The sequence below is a fragment of the Scomber japonicus genome, chromosome 20, assembly GCF_027409825.1.
Source record: "Scomber japonicus isolate fScoJap1 chromosome 20, fScoJap1.pri, whole genome shotgun sequence".
Classification (NCBI taxonomy): Eukaryota; Metazoa; Chordata; class Actinopteri; order Scombriformes; family Scombridae; genus Scomber; species Scomber japonicus.
The window spans coordinates 15,149,296-15,170,955 of record NC_070597.1 but is presented as its reverse complement, the minus strand read 5'-3'; the positions used below and the strand labels follow the sequence as shown (position 1 = coordinate 15,170,955).

Genomic DNA, 21,660 nt, shown 5'->3' with positions numbered 1-21,660 from the left:
CACAAATGAGTTACCATGTTTATGACAGCAGTAGCTACTGTTACTTCCTCTAAACATGTGATTCAGCATTTAAAGTATAGTTAATTCTTCACCATGAATTAACTGCCCATTTTATGACCTTGGAGTATGTGGGGAAATAATTTATTTAACAGATAATCCATGTCTGATCAGCAGAGACATAGCTCAATATGTGCATTTTGTTTCATATTTTGATGAGTGAAGTGACCATCCAGTATGTCAAAAAATTATCATTTTGTACTGTAAATTTATGACAAGAAAAAAAATCTTGCACAGACTATCAAATACCATTAAATGACAAGGGCATGGATGTAGCATTCCCATCAAAATGCTAATGCTCTTTAGAGGTAAATGTTTATTTGTTAATTTATTGCACAATACTTTAAAATCACCTGCATCCTTTAAAAGTTCAATCATCAAGTTTTATTAGTTTCCAAACTGCCCATACTTGCATGGTTTTCACTCAGTTAAATGTTTTTTGTTGATGTCAGAAAGGGTGCCAGACTACTCATTTTATCTCAATGAATCTCTCACTTTCTTTTTTTTTTTTTTTTTAAGTTTCCTACAGTAATGGGGAAAAAACAATATCTCCAAAACATCTCACTGTGATGATGCAATTGCAACAATATGTAAAACTCCAGCTAGTTATTATTGACCATTACCTAGTACTTTCACTTTTTCCTAACTTATAGCATTAACTTCAGCATATTGGTCACAAGAAAAAGTATTGTTGTAAAAAAAAAAAAAAAAAGTATAAACATACCTTGAACAAGCTGAATTCCTTGGGACAGCAGTAGAAGAGATAGAAGACCTCCAAGGCCCATAATGTAGTCCTCACACTTGCCCCTTGATGCTCTTTTGTTTCACTGCTCAGGTTTTTAGTGTAAGTGTTCAGTCATGCTAAAACTGCACCCGAACTCCGTTTTTTCCCCCAAATGAGCATGGAGAAGACAGCACCTTTGGGATTGAGATGTATAACTCAGCAACCAGCTGACCAACAATGTGACATGGAGTGATACAGCTTTTTATGGCTCACTCCTTTACATAAAACTTCATCTAAGATTAACTTTTACCTGTTGGTATGTTGTCTACATCAGCATGAAAAAGTAACTAGTCATTTTTGTGTAACACTGTCTGTAGCTGAAACCAGGATTAGTATAGACTACATGATGCCTGAACATGGTTTTTTCTTTTTTTTTTTTTACATTCATATTAAAAGTACCTACACACTACAGTGCAATTGAAATGTATTATTTAACTGACAAACTGAAGATAAACATCACTGTGGCTAAATATTGATTTCAGCTGTGATTCAAATGTGATCATAGTCTACAAAGGATTTTTAAATTGGAATGTTTTATAGTACTAAGTGTGATATAGACATTAGTAAATATAATGTTTTGTAATGGCAAAAATATGGTATAGTGTATGAATGTGCCATCTATTGTATGTATTGCAATCAAATACAATATCCATAAAATAAACATTATTGTATTGTAATAATTATTATTATTTAACTTATTTCATGCAGACAGATTCATTTAATATGTCTATGAATTATGTCCTGATTACACAGAGAAATGAAAAATGATCATTAACTTAAAGTTGCTGCATGTAGCATTTTAATATCAAATCCTTGCCAAACTATTGAGACATTTTTTATATTTATATTTATCAAATAAATTCATGGTTGGCAGCTTCTACTGCCATTATCATTGCATTTCACAATGTGTGACCTTGTGACAGTAAATCTGTATGCTTTATTGCACAAAGGAATATTGCTTTGTGGTAGTAAAAAAAAGGAGTAAGACATAGCTTTTGTTCAACTGCAATTATGAAAATCTCATGAATATCTATGAGTGGAAAAAGATGCCTCAGTGAAAGGCCAGTTGAAGTATTTTGTGTCCTATTTATCCTCCTCAAAAACTGGAGTGAAGCTAAGAGCTAAATAATCTTTTCACCAACCCTGCGCTGACTGTTAGCGTGGATATTTGTTACAGCTATTTTAAAAACGTATTATTTTAATTTGAATTCAGCTTTATATGACTCACCTTTCATGCAGTTATTTAAAGTGTAAGTAGCTACTGTAAGCACTTTTTGTGTCATAAAAGTTTACATCTATATGAAAGGATGAAAGAATTCAAGAATATATTTGTCCTTGAAAGAATAGTAACCCACAGGAGATTATTCACCAAAACCCAATAATAGACTTTGGGGACAATTTGGTGATTTAAAACTACACTATTTTGTAAATCAAAATGTATTTGGAGTCAAAGTGGGACGCACGGAATGTGCATTTCTTTAAAGCATTTTCCCATATTGTAGACAAGATGTTTGGCGCCCTCCAGTGGTAGTATCGAAAATGACACTGTGGTGTATCGTCAGCAACAAACCACCCTAAAACATACAAACTCTATAGAAGACTTTATTATTTGAATTGTTGCACTAAATAGTAGTCACTAAATGTGACTTGATCAGACACAGTTAATAATAATACTAATAAAACAAAATGATTAGAAGTATGTCCATGCTGAATTTAAACATTTCAGAAACTCAGTTCTAGGCTGTTGCTTAAACAGTAAAAGCTCTAAAAATTGCATTACCTTTAATGTATGCCATATGTGTAAATGAAATATATCCAGGCTAATGGACTTGAAATAGTTTAATCTTTAATGGCATCCAGTTAAACATGTAAAATGAAAAAAAAAAAGAACCAGTGAATTAACCTTTTTCCTGCTGTGTGAAAGTGATCTCACTCACTGTGGTGAAGTCCAGTGTCTCAAATTGGTCACTTATATGACATTTTAAGTGAAAGAACATAAATACAAAGTGCGTATAAGTGTTAAGATAGTTGCAGATGTTATATAATATAATTTATGATGAATAATAGTTTGGTATCAATCGGTCATGAAAGTGGTTAGAAATGAACAAAATATACTTGTTATATAAAAAAGAACACTGAACACTTTCAATGTGGTAATATTTTACACAAATAACCCTGGAATACATAGAGGGAATCAACATACCCTGATTTGAAGGAAAACTCATCTTATTTACAAGCAACTGACTTCAAAATTAAATGATGCCTCATCATAAACCTCAAACATTTAACAAGTAAAAGGATTGCACATTCACAAAAGATGCACTTTGCAAATTTATAAATTCATAGATGAGCAAGACAAACAGCATTTCTGGGTCTCAGCCAGATCTTAGAGCTTCAATATCTATATTCATATACTCATTGCCATTAAACAATCAGACATTCTTAAGTAAATTATATTTTGAAATGGAGTGTGACAACACCTTTAGATGGAACCACAATGTTTTTAAAATCCCAAACTTTCACATGCAGTAGCCAAGAAAAGGCAGGAATCATTAATGAAAGGATTATAATTGGTCAGATTGGCCCCATAGTGCCCCTGTTTATACTCCTCTTATCATAATGGGATATCAATGTTATGCCGTTATTTGGAAAAAAAAAAAAAAAAAAAAATGTAAGAAAATTTAATTCTGAGGTCAGTGGCGCACCTCATAAAATTTTCAGGGTAAATTTCACTGTAGGATAAACCTTTGTGGTTCCACGTTAATTGAATCGTCTTCCATCATTATGCACATAGTAAGAGTTGGTCATCCCTTGGCTTGAAGCATATGGGTTGCTCTGTGGTCGATTCTGAGCATACGGGTTGCTCTGGGGTCGATCCTGAGCATACGGGTTGCTCTGGGGTCGATTCTGAGCATACAAGTTGCTCTGGGGTCGATTCTGAGCATATGGGTTGTCCTGGGGTCGACGCTGAGCATATGGGCTGCTGTTCATGTCATCTGGGTCCTCGTAGAGACGCTACAAAGGAAAAAGTTTCTTCATGATTAAATTGAAAAACAAAGCATGTGTCATCATGTTCTCTCTTTCGACCCTTCTGAATATTTTCATTTCTTTTCCACTCTGCATATGTAAGCACTTTCTGTTCCATAAACTAAAACCTTTTCAGGGTTTTGTATTTCTTCAATTAATTAATGCTCACCTGGTTCCTCCCCACAGGTATGAGGTTCTGCCGACTGTTGCTTGGAGTCATCTCCAGGTTGGTCCTGTTGTCCCAGCTGTTGTTGGAGGTAGCACGTGGGATCCTGGGCACCCCAGCATTTGCAAAGCTTGACAGGCCATTACCTGAACCACCTTTAACTGAAGTTGGATTACTACTGGCGAAACTGCTGTTAACCAGGGGATTGACAGGAGAGGAGTTGTCATAGGTATTCCCAGTGTCTTTATTTTTCTTCTTCTTGGAGCTCTTCTTTGAGCCTCTAACAAGACAAAACAAAATATAATACATATATTACTGTCTGTATGTATTTGTAGCATTTGTGCCTAAAATAAGAATACAGATTAAAACTACCAGGCTACCTTGTGACAGTAAAAAAGGTTAATAATTAACATGTCTGGTTACATAAAGTTTGATGTGCACCTTGAATGAGAGATGGCAGAGATGTGGCAGAGGCAATAATGAATGATCACAAATGGAGAAAAAAATGGCTGACAAACTCACTTGGTTGCAAGTATAGTCAGAAGGATGATTGTGATGAGCAGGAACCCCCCGAGCAGAGAGCCAACTATTACCAGCACCAAAACCATTGCTAATAAAACACAGATTGTGACGTGAATAATAAAGCTAGTTAATGGATTTAATAACAACTTCCCTGTGACACTATTTTCTAAAACAGAAAATTTAAGAAACAGTTTAGAATACATTTCATAGTACCGGCAAACCAAAGTCCTAGCATTCTAGGATATTTAGTTACATTTCAGTATCAAAGAAAACATGCAAACAAATTTGCTGCCCTCTATTCAGGTATTCTAACACTGAAATCATGTAACCTACATACAAAGTAAAGAACAACACATGTAATACACACAAGACTGTGTATATACATGGATAGGATAGACACTTTTAATTAGGCAGGCATCAAAGACCAATGCAAACCAGGAGCCTCTAGTTCTACCACATTTTACTTGCCATGCACTGATACTGAAGGAATATTATCTTACTGGGTAATGTATTGATTATGTTTCACATAGATACCTGTCACATAGAGATGACTTTTTATGTTGTCAGAAATTGTGTATCACCATTGTTAAAAAAACGAAACTCACAACTGTATACTCACAGTCATTGCAGTTGAAACCCGAATAACCAAATGGACAACTGAAAGAGAAGAATAATTGCTGGGTTTCAGCTTATGCCTCCTCACCTTAGACAAATTACTTGTCTTTAGATTCTAAATATTATATTTTCAGAAAATGCTGTGACATTTAAGCACATACTCGATACAAGTGTCATTTCCATCTGCTTTCTGACCACTGGGACAAGCTGCAGAAGCAGGAAAAGTTGAGGTAGTTTGCAGTTTAGTTAAAGATAATTATATTTTTGCACACACACACACACACACACACACACACACACACACACACACACACACACACACACTTTTCTCTCTCCTACTCATTTAATGTACTTACCTAGGCACATATAGTTACTGAAGTTACTATAAATGTAGCCATCGAAACAGATACAGCTCAACTTTCCATCGCTTGATGAACAATTTGAAGTTTCCACATCACAGGGATTTTCTTCACATAGATCTGATTCTTTAAATGAAGAAAACAAAACAGTATAGTATCAGCACATCAATCTCAGATGAGTAAGATAACATATAAACACTAAAACATGACAAAATGCTAAAATAATGTGATACAAATAGTGAAATGTACAATATGCTGTTAGAAGTTGAGAAATTCCATTCCTCCTCAGCTGACTGATACGTTTCCCTGTACAAAGACCACTATTAGTGCAACGATAAGCAGCCTAGAAATAAATGAGTAATCAAATTTGACCATCAGGGCAGAAGTATCATAAAACACTGCACTAGTCTCAAGTTTGGCCCATTGGTCGCCTTGACCAACAGCCGACCAACTGATGTGGGAATTAAGAAATACAAGGTCTCTGTATACGGCTATAGTCTGAATTCTAATTATTTAGCATACAAAGTTTAAAGTAAAAATGGCCACAATGATTATCTCGATGGGATGGAAAATCTCATACTGTGTATCATCTTTAAAAATAAAACACAAGATTGGATATAAGAAAAGCTACTGAAAAGAATCCAAGTAAATACTTTTGCAGAGATAATTTCCTATTATCAGAAGTCATTTAGATGAACACAAACACATGGCACACTGTAGGCATCATGGAAAGGAGAGTGAGCATGTACAAACAACAAGCACAGAGAAGAAAACACTGCCCCGAACAGCTAATAAAACCTGATAACAAATAAATCTGTGACATACAGTGTATTGTGCTGGATGTCTTACTCATTTACATGGCTGAAGATAATGTGGAGGTTTGATGTTTAACTGAAAATCTTGAGCTATGCTGCACACTGTAATTTGTGATTTACACACTATATTGTAGGCGCATAATTGCTGCAGGGGATGGGGGGTCATGTCCCCTCCAATAAATGAAATATGTAAATATGCCTTCTCCATGATTTGTGTAGTGGTAACTGAACATCTATGCCAAACACACTGGAGATGGGTGATTGGATCAGACTGTCTACATAGGAAACATGAATACATTAGATACTATGAATACAGGCACAGATTCATTTTAGCAACATTGACCACTAGTCATTTATTTCAATTTTATACCCTTAATGGTATTAAAAATGTCTAATGACAGCTACCGATAAATGTTTGATAGTACAAAACAAAACCAAACATTTGAAAAGAATATGTACTGCAAATAATTATTCTATATTTGAAAGCTATTAATGAATCCAAACAGTGCTGTTTTAAAAAGAAACATATACATATAATTTTGAAACATGACTTTTCAACTATTTTCTGTTGAAATCAAATCCATATGTCACCATCAAACCAGATAAAGATCTAAAATATAGAGATAAGTGTAGTAAACATACCATCATAAGATGCACCTGCCAGGATACCGGCTGCCTCAGAAGTGATGGCAGCTGTAATCAGTTCTTTAACGTTCTCTGTTGTGATGGGAGAATCTGCTTTGAAGACTATCTCTACAGTTGCACCAGTTTTTAAATCTGGTTCCGACCTTGACAAAACGTTGCTCGGCGTAGGCGTTGTAGGCGGTGTAAAGGGCCTGTATGGACAAAAATCAAACTTAATGACGATTATATCATTAAAAATTGCAATGGGCTGTAAGTTTACTATAGAAAGTATAGTTCTAGAAAGACCGCCACCATCACTACAACTTACCAGAGTTCCACCACTGTAGGCACACCACCTTTAGCTCCGAATGTTTCAGTCAGCTGTGTTTTGGAAGGAAAATGCTATTTTGTTTAGGACATCAACTCAGTGGGTATGAACTGCTCCTTTAGATAAACTTCAGTTCTTAAAATTATTTTGCCTTTGATAGATATTGTCTTGTTACATAGACCATTAATCACCACATGCATCAAGTTTAATACTCAAGAAGGCTATAGCACAGGTTTGATTATTGTGAAAGAGTTGGCATCTGGTTGCACCAAATATTCCACAAAAGCCACTGTAGCTGTTGGTCTGAATGTTTACTGGAAAAAAATAATGCGTGCAAATTGTGGATAAATAGACAAGTAGATGAGGGATGTTTAAAAAAAAACATGAAAGCAATAATGTGAATTACTTGAGTGGTCTTAAATCTAAGCCCAGCATTTACAAAGATGCTAAAAAGGACACATAGCAAAAGAGGAGAAAATAGATTTCTTACCTCAGTAACAATGTCATCTGCGGTAATTTCAAACTCTATTGATGTCTTGTCTGCCATCTTGGGGTCATATGTTCTTGTCAGGTTTAGTTTTCCAGGGAATACTTTGGCTAAAACAGGAAAATATCATCTTAAGAAAGTCGTATATGCACTCCTGCCATACAATTTATTTGTAAGAGTTGATCGACATTTTGGGAAATAAGTTTATATGCTGTCTTGCTGTGATTCAAAGTTGAGCACCACTCATATTTACTTGTGTTTTCTCCTTAAATCTAAGGCAGCCCAACCAGCAGCTAGTTAGTGTACTTAACTGAAAGACTAGAAACAGTGGAAAACAACTAACATTAACCAGAAAGTCGTGGCTGGGTACCTGGCTACGTGACTGTGATACCAATAATAGTCGAAACCTTTTGCTTTTACTGCTTTTATTTTGCTATTTTTCGTGATTTAAAAAAACCCCAAAAAACCTTTGGACAGAGCCAGGCTAGCTGTTTCCCCTTTTCCAATCTGTATGCTCAGATGCTAAGATGAGATCAAGCTATATGTCTCCTGCCTGTAGCTTCATATGAACTTGACAGACATGGGAGAAGTCTATCTCTTTTCAAAATGTTAAAAATATTTCCCAAAATATGAAACTGTAACTTTAAACATTGGATGTAATAAATAATGTCACACTGGTCCCCTAAAGTTGCCTATAGATTTGACTCAATTAATACTTGAAACTAAGCTTATTTAATTACCAAAGAGAAACTATAGTATCTTTAGGTAATATTACTCCTGTGTAATTTGGTCTTGCAATATGCCACAGAAGACTAAAGAAACAGACAGGCTTACACTTTGGATTACTCATAATTCATGTTCATTAAAACACTTAATAGTAATAGTAATAGAGTAATAGTTTCATAGTGGTGGAACACAAAAAGAAATTCTTACCACTCTCACAACTTTTGCGGTCTTCATTGTAGGTATCACCGGGCAAACACAAGCATACATAGGCCTCCCCAGCACGAGCCTCACAGGTGCTCCCATGGCCACATGGGTTTGATTTACAAGGATCTTTAAAGTAAAAGGAATAATACACACACACACACACACACACACACACACACACACACACACACACACACACACCAATATGGGCATTTCAAGCATTATGTGAACACCCAAATCCAATGAACTTTTTGGATACTGATAGAAGTACCTGTAATATTTGAAGCTGCTCCTGTTGTTGTTGGAGTAGATGTCACATTTGCTGTTGTTGGTGGTGCATTGGATGTTGTAGGAGATGCAATAGTTGAAGCTGCTCCTGTTGTTGTTGGAGTAGATGTCACATTTGCTGTTGTTGCTGGTGCATTGGATGTTGGAGGAGATGTAATATTTGAAGCTGCTCCTGTTGTTATTGGAGTAGATGTCACATTTGCTGTTGTTGCTGGTGCATTGGATGTTGGAGGAACTGTAATATTTGAAGCTGCTCCTGTTGTTATTGGAGTAGATGTCACATTTGCTGTTGTTGGTGGTGCATTGGATGTTGTAGGAGATGCAATAGTTGAAGCTGCTCCTGTTGTTGTTGGAGTAGATGTCACATTTGCTGTTGTTGCTGGTGCATTGGATGTTGGAGGAGATGTAATATTTGAAGCTGCTCCTGTTGTTATTGGAGTAGATGTCACATTTGCTGTTGTTGCTGATACATTGGATGTTGGAGGAACTGTAATATTTGAAGCTGCTCCTGTTGTTGTTGGAGTAGATGTCACATTTGCTGTTGTTGCTGATGCATTGGATGTTGGAGTAGATGTAATATTTGAAGCTGCTCCTGTTGTTGGAACAGTCACATTTGCTGTTGCTGCTGATGCATTGGATGTTGGAGTAGATGTAATATTTGAAGCTGCTCCTGTTGTTGGAACAGTCACATTTGCTGATGTTGCTGATGCTGTTTTTGGTGCAGTAGCTGTTGTGGTTAAAGCAGCCCAATATTGTAGTTAGTAAATAACAACGCAGTGATAGCCACAGTGTCCAGCTACATCTAACTTGATCATAACAACAAATTATACAACAAAGAAAATTAACTCTACCTCAACAATCTATTTAACAAATTACTTGCCAAGATAGTGTATGATAGGTATTTATTCACATGGCCAGATAATAAAGCTCTAGCCTCAATAACACACTTCATTAAATTATTAACAGAAGTTTATGCCGGCATATCATGATTAAGTCACACCGAGAGAATATGGTTTATAGTTTTATAGGCAGTGTTTTTTCTTTAACTGAAGATTTAAAAAAAAGCTACAGTATGTAGCAATGAGAAGATCAATGTACAAGGTAGGTGGTGAAGTAGGCAAGGTCATATCATATCTTATACTGATAACCTGAGAAAAGTCCAGCTGTTTAAAGGTATAAAAGGCAGAGTATTGTGGTTATCATAATGGCTACTCAATTTTGTAGCAGCCCAAAACAAAATAACAAATTACCCACTGGTTTATCTGTTGTTGTTGTTAACAACATGTTATTATCATAATTAATAATTAATTAAAATAAATAATTATTATATTAGACTAGGTTTAAAATAATTACACCAGAATTACCAGGAGCGTATTCTATCAGGCTGGATAAATTACTAACCTGATTTATTTTGATATGGCTCGTTAATTTAAGCGAGAGCTCTGTTTCCTTACTGTTGCTTAGGCTATATTATTCCCAGCTCAGTAACTATGGTAACTTTTATTGCAGAACTGTAAAGCTTAATTCGGCTGTGAGTCAAAGAATGTCCAACAGGCGGAAACAGACTCCTAAAGTGTCCTTTCTCGCTTGTAACACTTCTGTTATGTCCATGTTTGGAAACCTACAATGAAAGAACTGAATGATAATAATAATAATAATAATAATAATAATAATAATAATAATAATAATAATAATAATAATAATGATGTTCTCTTAATAAAACATTTCCTCAAAGTTTATGACAATAAGAGGGGAGGAAAAAATCTAAGGAAATGATTACTGGATCTCGTCGCCTGTTCTGTTACAAGGGAAAATAAGGAACTAATTAATTGCAACAGTTTTGCCCTTTTTCGTGACGACTCCTTTATATTCTCATCAGCAGGGTTTGTTCTGCTGCTGAGAAGAACACCGCTCTAGTTTTCCCTTCTTTTTGCCACATAGTATCATCTTTTTTGACCAATGACTTTTCTGCGCTGCGTATCTACTCCATACACACATAGAGTACAAGCTCCAGCCTAGCCAGAGTTAACGTTGACCAGAGATGACTAAATCATGGTAGTGGAATGGCTTTTTTAGTGACAGATGGCATTAATTTACACCAGGCTTTTTCATGTAGACACAGCTTTCATTAGCTGCGATGATGGATTAAAGAACAATCCTAATATTAAACAGGGTAATTACATTATTTAAAGCAAATACATTACAGTCTGGAAAATGTAGGGGATTCAGAAGAAATTAAGGCTCTCAGAATTAATTATGTGAAGTCTGTTAAGAAACAATCCTGTGACAAATCATGACAAATCGTCTCATTTAATCACATCCAAACTAACGATGAAGGACTATTGAGCATGATGTTTCATTTGAAAAAGGGTCAAATTGTGTCCTTCTCTTAATTAGGTTGTTTAAGTTTCAAGCATGTAAAGCATTAACCAGTCAAGATGATCTGAGGGCAACAAACAGACCATTACAGCCCTCCAAAAGAAGGTAGGGAAACAACAGGGCCGTAAGGTAAGGTCAGATTGTCTGCATCAACACACTAGTCAAACATTTACTATTGCTTGTGTGTGCACCAAACCAGTTCTGAGGTAAAAAAGTGCTTGTTAGAAAAAGCTTGTAGGTCTTGTATAAATTACAAGACCTGTTGGTTTCTCAGTAGTTGGATATAAGGTGGTTTTAGAAATGGAACTGATGCAAAACAAAGGAAATATAAGAATCCTCTCAACATGTCCTGCCAACAATTACACAATGTAATTTGTTTCAACAAGTGAAAAACAAGACACAATGTGCCTTGAGCAACAGCAGAAATTCTGGACCAGTTTATGACTGTGATTGAAGTTTGCCTAGTTCAGAGAAAAACCAAAGGTAGAGTAAAATGATGGTCTCGAAATGAGATTAATACAAGCAACCACTGACGACATCATTTCTAGCTTTGCTTTCCTCGCTGGCAATCGATTTAATAAGACATGCAATATGGACACAGAGATGAAACTATATAAAAAGGTTATATTCACTGTAAGCCTATATCGACGTCAACTGTTTTACATGTATTATAGAATTGAGGTTGTAATCACACAGACTATTTTATTTAACAAATAGGAACAACTTTAAAAAAGATTTTACACATTTAAGAGAAAAATTAAAACAATCTGTCTACTTACCAAGTGCTCCAACAAATAAAAGGAGAAAGAGGAGTTTGAATTTTCGATCCATTGGGGAAAAAAACTTCACAAGAAAGATAGGCAGAAAAATGTTGGTAGAAGAAAGGCTTTAATGCCACACAACCTTGGATGATGAGGACTCAAGTGTCCTCCACCAGCAGTTTTAATCATTAGCCACTCCTCTTAGGGTGGCACTGTGTGCTAAAGTACATTTCCCGCCCAACAGCCAAGTTTCCATGCCTCTATGTCATCTATCTACTGTATTTATCTACTATACGTGACACCTGTTTCTGTCTGGTCTTGGAATTTAACAGGAAGTGTATCATAGACTTTTATTAGGCTATATATATGACTATAGTTATGATAAAAAACCTTGCCATGTTAATTGACAACTTATCAAGGCAACAAGGCATCTCACACTGCTAAAATGACAGCCTCGTTGATTTCATAGAAAGCCAACAAAGTGATGATGATTTTATTGTTGGCCAAACTGAAAGTCAAATCAAACATGGTTCTTTGGAGGCCACCACCAAGAGAGGATTAGTGTAACATTTAATGGAATAATGAATTTATTTGTCTGTCTTTTTGCTTAAAAGTGTATAAACACCAAGAAAAAGTATAATTGTACCACAGCTTGGGACACATTAGAGCTTTCCTTTATAAGACAAGTCATATGTATCATAGTTTTCACTCAGCATCATAATTGTTTCAAATTATAAATAGACACAATAGCTATGGTTGGACCACATGTATTTCCACACTGTTTCATAGTCATATACTTCACCTGCCCACATCCTTCTGATCTAATTTACTCAAAATATATATTCAAAAGCTATATGTTCTCAATATGGAAACCAGATATTTATTTTCCTAAACATTCTATAACCCCAAAACATCTTATGGACAGTGATGGAGTCCTAAAATGATTTATTATGGCCACTATCTATAATATTTGGGGGTCAAGCTAGTAAAATGGTTCATGACAGCACAGTGGGGTCTGAAAGAAAAGTTGAGGAGAAAAGCAAACAGGAAGCAATGGTCCCTGCCACTTAAAAATTGAGAGGAAGCTTTACACGTGACACTTACACCTATAGTTTCCTGGCAGAGCTTATTTCATTTCTATCTCTAAAATAGAAATGGGGGATTTCTACAACAGGAACAAAATACAAACATGGAGTAATGAAATACAAAGTATGTCTACTAGCTCTAATATTCATCTTCAACACTACAAGTTGTCATTTAGTCTAATGGCAATGCTCAGCTCCTTTCTTAGTAGATAGAATTTGACTAAGTACAATTTATTACATTCATTTCAGCTTCAAACTTTACAAGTTACTGGCAGAGGCAGTAATGAATAGAGGGGACAAAGATTACATTCTTGACCATTCATTTTATGAATTTATAACAGTCATCATTATCCCTGGCAAACCCTGCAAACATGATTCATTCACAAGCCAAGTTAAACCTCGACTTTGTTCACACAGCTCTAGAGAGGAAGCTTGATGGTATTTCTAACAAAAGGTCTAAAAATGTCACTTCAAAAAGTGGTCAAACTTCTTGCAGTGTTGTTAGTGGAAACTAAGTGCCAGCTGAGTTGAGGTTGGACACAGTGTAATATAATCTTTGATTCTGCAACTAACATTAATGTTGGAATACTGGAATTAAATGTGAGTTATAAGTTGTCACCTTAAGCATGTAAGGATAAGGTATGTAAGTTATTGACCTGTACTATCATCCCGTCACCACCTATAAAATGATGTTATCTCTAGGTTGACTTTGATCCCAGTTACACTTCTGAATTAACACACAACTCAACTCTTGCTTCACTTCAACGTCATCATGGGTGAATAAAAAATAGGTACAATTTAACTAAAGGTGACATAGTTCAAATACGAGTAAAACATGTTTTGACAATCTGATGTTTCATCCACACTACACAAGCATATATGACCACTGAAATTCTTATTCAAAGGTCTTAAAAACTGAAGCTTACTTTACAATGGACAGACAGCTCACTTAACACAGAGAATAGCACTGGACAAAAAATTCAATAATTAATTATTTTGGTGCTGTTAAAAATTAAATAAAGTAAAAAAGATTGTTCTTTTCAATTATAATAAGTTGAATATCCATAAAGTACACACTTACACATGTATCTATGTTAATATACTACACTGCACTGTAATTGATATGGCCAAATATATCAGTCCCAACACATGGTTAAACTCTGGTTAGGTTTAGGCACCAAAACAACTTGGTTAGGGTTAAAAAAAGATCATGGTTTGGGTTAAATGATACTTCCTTAAAGTTAGGCAACCTTAATCGTCATGACGACATAAACAGCACGACAGTTGAAAACATTACACCTGTGGTTGGATGCAGGAAGCAAACAGAAGTCTCCTGCAACAAAGTCCACCTTTTGCCACTTATCAACCTAGTCATCCATCCATCCTGCAATTTGTACATTAAATGGACGTCATCGATGGTGTGTGTCAGTCAAATTGGGTGTAGGCACAAAAGACACTTCCAAATTTAATATATATTAGTTTGAAAGTTGTGCTGTTGGAAAATTGGTAAATTGGAATTTGTGTCCATATACATGAATTTGTAAATTAAATTTTGTGACTGTAAGAAACTATTGTGAGACTGGGTTGACATTATATAGATCTTCTGCTCTTCTGGAGGGATGAACATCATTATTCCAAAAGATATTCCCTCATTTGGTGTTTTGTTGATGGTGGTGGAGAGCACTGTCTAACATACTGGTCCAAAATCTCCCATAGGTGTTCAATCCTGCCCTATGGATGGGGGAACAGTCATCCTGGAAGAAACCACTCCCATGAGTATAGAACCGGTTCATAAAGGGTTAACAGCATAGCAAAGCCTATGAATCCCCTCACTGTAGGAGTCAAACATTCAGGTCAGTTTTTCCTTTCATTTTTAACATTTTGGCGAATCAGATACAATCTAAGCATGAACAGGCCCCTTTCAAAGAAAACATTTTGACATGTCACAGCAGGAAAAGCACAGGTGTGAATAATAAAATGAATGTTGGCTGAATTCCTTTTGGCATCTTTGGTTTCAGGGTCCTGATATTTTACGGTGCTATTGCTGCTCACTAAACCAACCAACCAAATTATATGAATATTTATCTAAAAGCTCATTTTTAACTCTTGAACTACTTCAACTTATCATCACATTGTTATGGTCAAAATGTGTTTCAAAGTAAATTCCATTCTTCCAAAGGAAGACAATTTATCATCAACAGTTTTTTCACTGGAGGGTTTTATGAACGGAACGTGTTGCTGTGAAGACTGTCAACAAAGGTGCAATTACAGAGCAATAACCCTAACCCTGTCCTTTTTGCTACCTGTAAGTCCAAAGTCGCTTAGTTATGGCCATCCTTAACCCCTCCCAACCTGCTGTTCCTGGCAGCTCTCACATGATTGTTAAGATTAGAACTGGAACATGACGTCCGTAGATGGGCGGGAGACAGATTGATACCAGCATAGTTAAGTGCCAGTGATTCCCCTGAAGAAGCTTGACTCTCTGCTTGAGGGTTCTACAACACGTTTTTTTTCCTGTGTCATGGTCCATGCATTCTCTGTTGATTAATTCCCATTTGTCCTTTCACCTATCAGCCAACTTTATCAAAATATGTTGCTATTGATTAACTAAGGATGTTTCTTCATTTATGATTGGAGCAATTACACAAATATCCCTACTGAAGCTTCACATTTAGCTAAGGAAGCTAACATTTAGGGGTGCAACTAACAATTATTTTATTTTGTTACTATTTTGTAGGATTATTTTCTCAATTTCTTGACTAATCATGTTGTCTATAAATTGTCAGAAAATCATGAAAAATGTCTGTTATAGTTTTTCACAGGCCAAGGTGACCTCTTTAAAGCCCACAGCCATTCAGTTTGCTATTGTGTACCACAAGGAAAAGTATCAAATCATAAAATTTGGAACTATTAAATGTAACAAAAAATGTTTAAAATGATTGATTGATTATCAGAAAAGTTGACAATTAACATTCTGTCAATTGACTAGTCGACTAATCAGCTAATCGTTGCAGCTTGATTCTTAATACTGGCTAAAACATTGCTGGATATGTGTGTTATTCATGCTTTATAACAGACCCTACTGCCAAACAAAAAGTTCAGTATTGGATTGCTTGATTACACTCAATGAGAATGATTTTAACATTCTCACTTTCTACAACATCTGTACATGGTAACTACAGTGTGGTTGAGTTAAGGAAAGATTGTATTTACAGAGCATGTATCAGTGATCTAGATACTGATATTTGGGCTCAGTGTCTGAGTGTCTCAGTGGAAAACAGCTCCATCTGCTGGCAGCAGGGATGTTAAAACAACACCGGTTGCCCTAAAAATTCTTCTTCTTGGAAGGATCACATAACAGATTGTAAACAGGATTTACTCACAGTTAGAGCAATGTTCACTCTATGTATACATAGAGTTGTTGTTATCTAGTGTCCATTCCATCTCTGGGAAATGCTGTATGAACGCTCATTGAGTCAGGATTTGCACACAGCTGCTAGTCACTTGTTAAGTAAAGTTGATTTTGTTTGACATAGACATCTCAATAACTTTGAGTATTTACATTTTATGCTACTTTATACTTGTGTGCCACAATTTAAAATTTTGCTACAATGCATTTACAGTTCTGGGTTTTTTTTTTACAGATTGTGTTAATTTACATATTTACATGGTGCAATGTTATAACAACTCAATAGTGGCCTATATTAACTTTTACTCAGTTTAATTACACCAGAGCTGTGATACTCATAAAAACATGTGATTGCTCATACATTTGTTCATTTATTTAAGTACAGTTTTGAAAGCTGTACTTTTTTTCTATAAGGTAATATTTTTAAATTGGGGTTTCACTTTTACTTCATGGACCACTGGTTGAACATCCCAGTGAGAGGCAGACTTCATTAAGTCTTGTCAGACCAGAAAGGTAAGGCATGGCAAGGCAGCTTTATTTATATAGCGCATGTCATACACAATGGCAACTCAATGTGCTTTACATAAAACAAACATTTAACAGTAAGAATTGGAAACAAAAAACATAAAAAAATGCAATTTGAGAAATAAAAATAAAACCCAAACATTTAAAACATACAATTAACCGCCCACACCCCCCCACACCCCACTAATAATAATTAATTAATTAATTAATTAAAAAATTAAAATAAAGATAAAAACAAAGTACAGAAAAATAGAAAAAGTGAGAAATAAAATGCTAGAATAGAGCATTAAATATAAGATTGCAGCATAAAATAATGATTTGCTTTAAAATCATTAAAAGGACATAGAGTGCAAATGAAAGATTAAATGTTAAGTGCTTTAAAAGAGCTCAATCATAAGCACAGGAGAAGAGAAGTGTTTTTAACCTGGATAGTTGGGGCTGATTTCAGTTCTGCTGGTAGTTTCTTCCAGTTGTGTAAAAGCTGCTTCACCATGTTTAGTTTGAACTCTGGGCTCAACTATCTGACCTGAGTCAGTAGATCTCAGAGCTCTACTGGGTTTATATTCTACTAACATGTCATTCTTGTATTCTGGACCTAAACCATTCAGTGATTTGTAGACCAGTAGCAGAACTTTAAAGTAATGTGCTCTGATCTCTTTGTTCTGGTTAAAACTCGAGCTGCAGCTGTTTTTTGTGGGAGTCCAGTCAGAAGACCGTTACAGTAGTCACGTCTACTTGAGATGAAAGCATGAATCAACTTCTCTTGGTCTGTTTGAGACATAAAACCCTTCACTCTGGATAGAAGGCTGTTTTGGTGATTGATTTGATGTGACTGCTGAAGGTCAGATCTGAGTCTATCAGCACGCCAAGGTTTCGGACTTGGTCCCTAGTTTTTAGAGAGTGACTCGAGATGTTTACTGACAGCAATCCTCTTCATTGCAAAAACAATGACCTCAGTTTTGTCCTGATTTAATTGAAGGAAATGTTGGTTCATCCAATTAGTTACTTGCTCTAAACAGTGACACAATGACTGTATTGGACTGTAGTCATCTGGGGACAGTGCTAGGTATATCTGTGTGTCATCTGCATAACTGTGATAGTCTACATTAGAGTTCTGCAGAATTTGACCCAAGGGCAGCATATATAGACTGAACAGAAGGGGTCCAAGAACTGGCCCCTGAGGAACTCCACATGTCATAGCCACTCGATCGGATTCATAACTTCCAATGGTCACAAAATAACGTTTGTCATTGTGAGCAACAATGGCAAATTTTGACTGGACCAGATTTCTACTTTGGTATCTTCAGCCTCAAAATGATGAGCTACAAACATATAACAAAAATTTTGCTCCCACAAACCCAACAAAAAATCATAAAAAATAAAAATAACGCAAAAGCAAGTTAATAATAAATAACAGAATACAAACAAAATAATACTTAAATTTCAATCAGAGTAGAATTATAGTAGTTGTAAAACTTGAAATAAAATGTGGACTGTGCCATTGAGAAAGAAATTAAGTGAATGAAATCAAAGTACAAAAAGGAAAATGTGACATGCAATCAGCAATTAAATTATATAACAATGGAGGTTAAATGCAAGGTACTAGTCCAGTTTGATTAAATGTATAAAAGTGTAGGTATTTCAGAATCCCAATAGTACAGCTGGAGCTTCAGTTAGCACTCTGAGTACCGAGCGCTGGTTTTGGTTTCTTCAGTTGTAAATACAACATGTGGCATTCACATTTGTCAGTACTGATTTTGGGAGATGGCCATAGTCAATATTAAGGTATACTGAAAATAAGGAAGATACCAGTTTCTCTTGTTTACCCTTAAAGTGAGTGCAAATAGAAGGGCACATACAAATATTAATGTAACCACACTGATATATTACATTTTTTTGTGATGCGTTTTAATGCGTTTACAAAGATAACCTGAGGAAACATTAGCTTACCTGGTTACTTCTTAACCCATGTGTTTTGTAATCCATTATTCTCTATATATTTCGTTTGTCTTGTATGTTAAAGATGCTGTGTGTAATTAAGTGGCATCTAGAGTAATAGGCTTAGTAGAGATGGAATATAATATTCAAAAGTATGTCTTTATTAGTGTGTATTTACCTGAAAATAAGAATTGTGTTTTTGTTACCTGAATGAGCCCTTTATAGCTACATAAGGTCCACAACGGCCCTCTGAGGTGTTGTATATTCTGTTTTTTCTGTAAGTACATTTTTAGGGACCGAGCCAGAGTCAAAGGTGAGGACTCCACAGGAGTCCTGCCTTGCCTGGAGGCAAGGACCTTATTGTATTAATGGTTTTAAACCTGTTTTTTACAAGTGAAAAATGTATTAGGATTATCATTGTTATAGTTAACCATAGAATATAAATACACCATGCTAACCAAACTAGCAGCTAGTGTTAGGGTCTGCTCCACCCTCTAATCCAAATATGGTCACAAAATCCAAGATGGTGGCAGTCAAATGCCAAAGTGGCAAGTGGGTGACATTACAATGGTTGAACTTCTTTTTTTTTTTTTTTTTTTACAGTGGGTGCTACTTTTTTGCTGTCATTATAGGTTCTCTTACACTTGGAAGGGGAGCTGGCAGGGTATTATACTGGTCCTTTAAATGTCACATGTGCTGCTGCAATCTTTATCAGGACACTAAATGTAACTAACATGAACATAAAATACATTCTGCTCAACCATATATAAATCATTTTGGCTAAAAATGCAAACTACATTTCTGGGTAATACAGCAGATCTAATATAATTATTAGGCTACACCAATGTAAGACCTAGACAGATATCACATTGTATTCTTGTACCATATTGGGGACTTGTAGATTTTCAGTGCTTTAAAAGATAAAAGTCACACACCATGTACTTTTTTGTAACAAAAAGTTTTATTGGCTTCTCTAATCCGTTCATCATCTCAATAACAGGTATAGCCTGGGAAATCATATCACAAGGGGTCTAGAACAAATAAGACAAAGGAATGGGGAGGCTTCTGCTACAAAATTTGGTATTGAGGTGACAGAAAAAAAGCCATACAAAAATGTCTTTATCATGCATACTGGAGAAAAACTCAAAAAAAAAAAAAAAAAAAAAAAAAAAAATTGAGAACACACATTTTTAGTGTTTTTGTACATTTTTGTAAACAATATCCTTCTAGAGATCATATCAAAACACATTATGGCAAGTAACAAAAATAAGGGATATAACAAGAGAAAAATGAATGTTCTATGAGGCATCTAGAATGCAACACTGCTTGGCGTGGATGTTTTTACAGAAAAAAAAAAGACATTTGCATTTTGACGAGTCACTTGCTCTATAACTGTAAACACAGGCAGTGTTAAATGATTATACAATATGTCAAACCTATACTACAAATATTTCCACTACATACATGAAACGCGTGTCCCTGCTTTCTTACGCTTTAGTGATATGAGGTATATTTAGGTCAATCTTATTGTCTTTTTTTTCTCTCCATTTCTCACCCACTCTTTTTCTCTCCTTTAAAAAGCATAGTGTGTGTTTGGAGTGAAGTGGCTGGTCAGTCAGTCTTTGTTCCCTGTGATCTGAGCAGCTTCAAAGTCTCTTGGCTGTGGAGCTCACAGACATAGGAAAAGGAAAGGGGGGTGGTTGGGTACGGCTCACAGGAAATCAACTAAATTAAATATCAACCCTGGCTGCCGGGATAGATTGGCTTTAGCCATGGAAGACAAAGAAGGCCATTGTTTATTCTTGTGAGTGCAGGGCTGCATTTTGGGGAGGGGAAGTTTGTATAACTTAACTTTTCTGTTTCTTTGCTGTATTACTGATGCAGTTTCTTGCAATTACTAAAATGGTGGGGGTTAAAAAAAATAAAAATTAAAAACAAGAGGGGATTGGAGTAGGGGTATAGGTCCGGTGATTACTTGCCGAAAAATATCTGTTTGTGAGTTTTGTTGTGGGTAGTGGAGAATAAATAAAAGGGTTTGGGTATGCATCAAACACACCCGTGGGTTTAAAGATAAAAGGGTTCCAGCATGTCAGCCCGTCTCTCAAAACACTTAAATACAAAGAGGTACTCTCAAAATATTGTATAACAAAATTATGGCAAATCATCTTTTTACAACATCACCCGACAAACCGTAAGAAAAAAAATCCCCCCCCCCCCCCCCCCCCGCCCATCTCTTCTACCCTTAAGAAAAAGCAACAAAATACATTTAAATGCCCATGGTCATGCCTAGTCAACCCCTATCAAACAATAATCCAGCCCTCCTTTCCCAAACCCCCCAGGCCCGCCCACCCACCCACCCACCCCCCTCCCTCCCTCCTTCCCAACCCCTGTTCACAGTTTTCTCCTCTTAAAAATGAATAATCATTAGCATAATAATCACTTATCACATATGCAAATTGAATGGGTTGTTGTTGTTTCCAATGATGAATTGTTTAAAAAAGTGCTTGTTTGATTCCATTGACAAAAAAAAGGAACAGCAAGGAGTGAAGTAGAAAAGTGGT

At 35.7% G+C, this 21,660-nt stretch overlaps 1 protein-coding gene across 1 annotated transcript in view; it reads right to left on the bottom strand.

Annotated features, from left to right (window-relative positions):
• Positions 1 to 856, bottom strand: part of lrp2b (low density lipoprotein receptor-related protein 2b) — a 37,287-nt gene extending 36,431 nt beyond the window's left edge. Inside the window, exon 1 of the mRNA XM_053341064.1 lies at positions 782 to 856. Within this exon, the coding sequence (XP_053197039.1) occupies positions 782 to 842 (61 nt within the window). The 5' untranslated portion in view covers positions 843 to 856. The remainder of the gene's footprint in view (positions 1 to 781) is intronic.
• Positions 857 to 21,660: the final 20,804 nt, after the last annotated feature.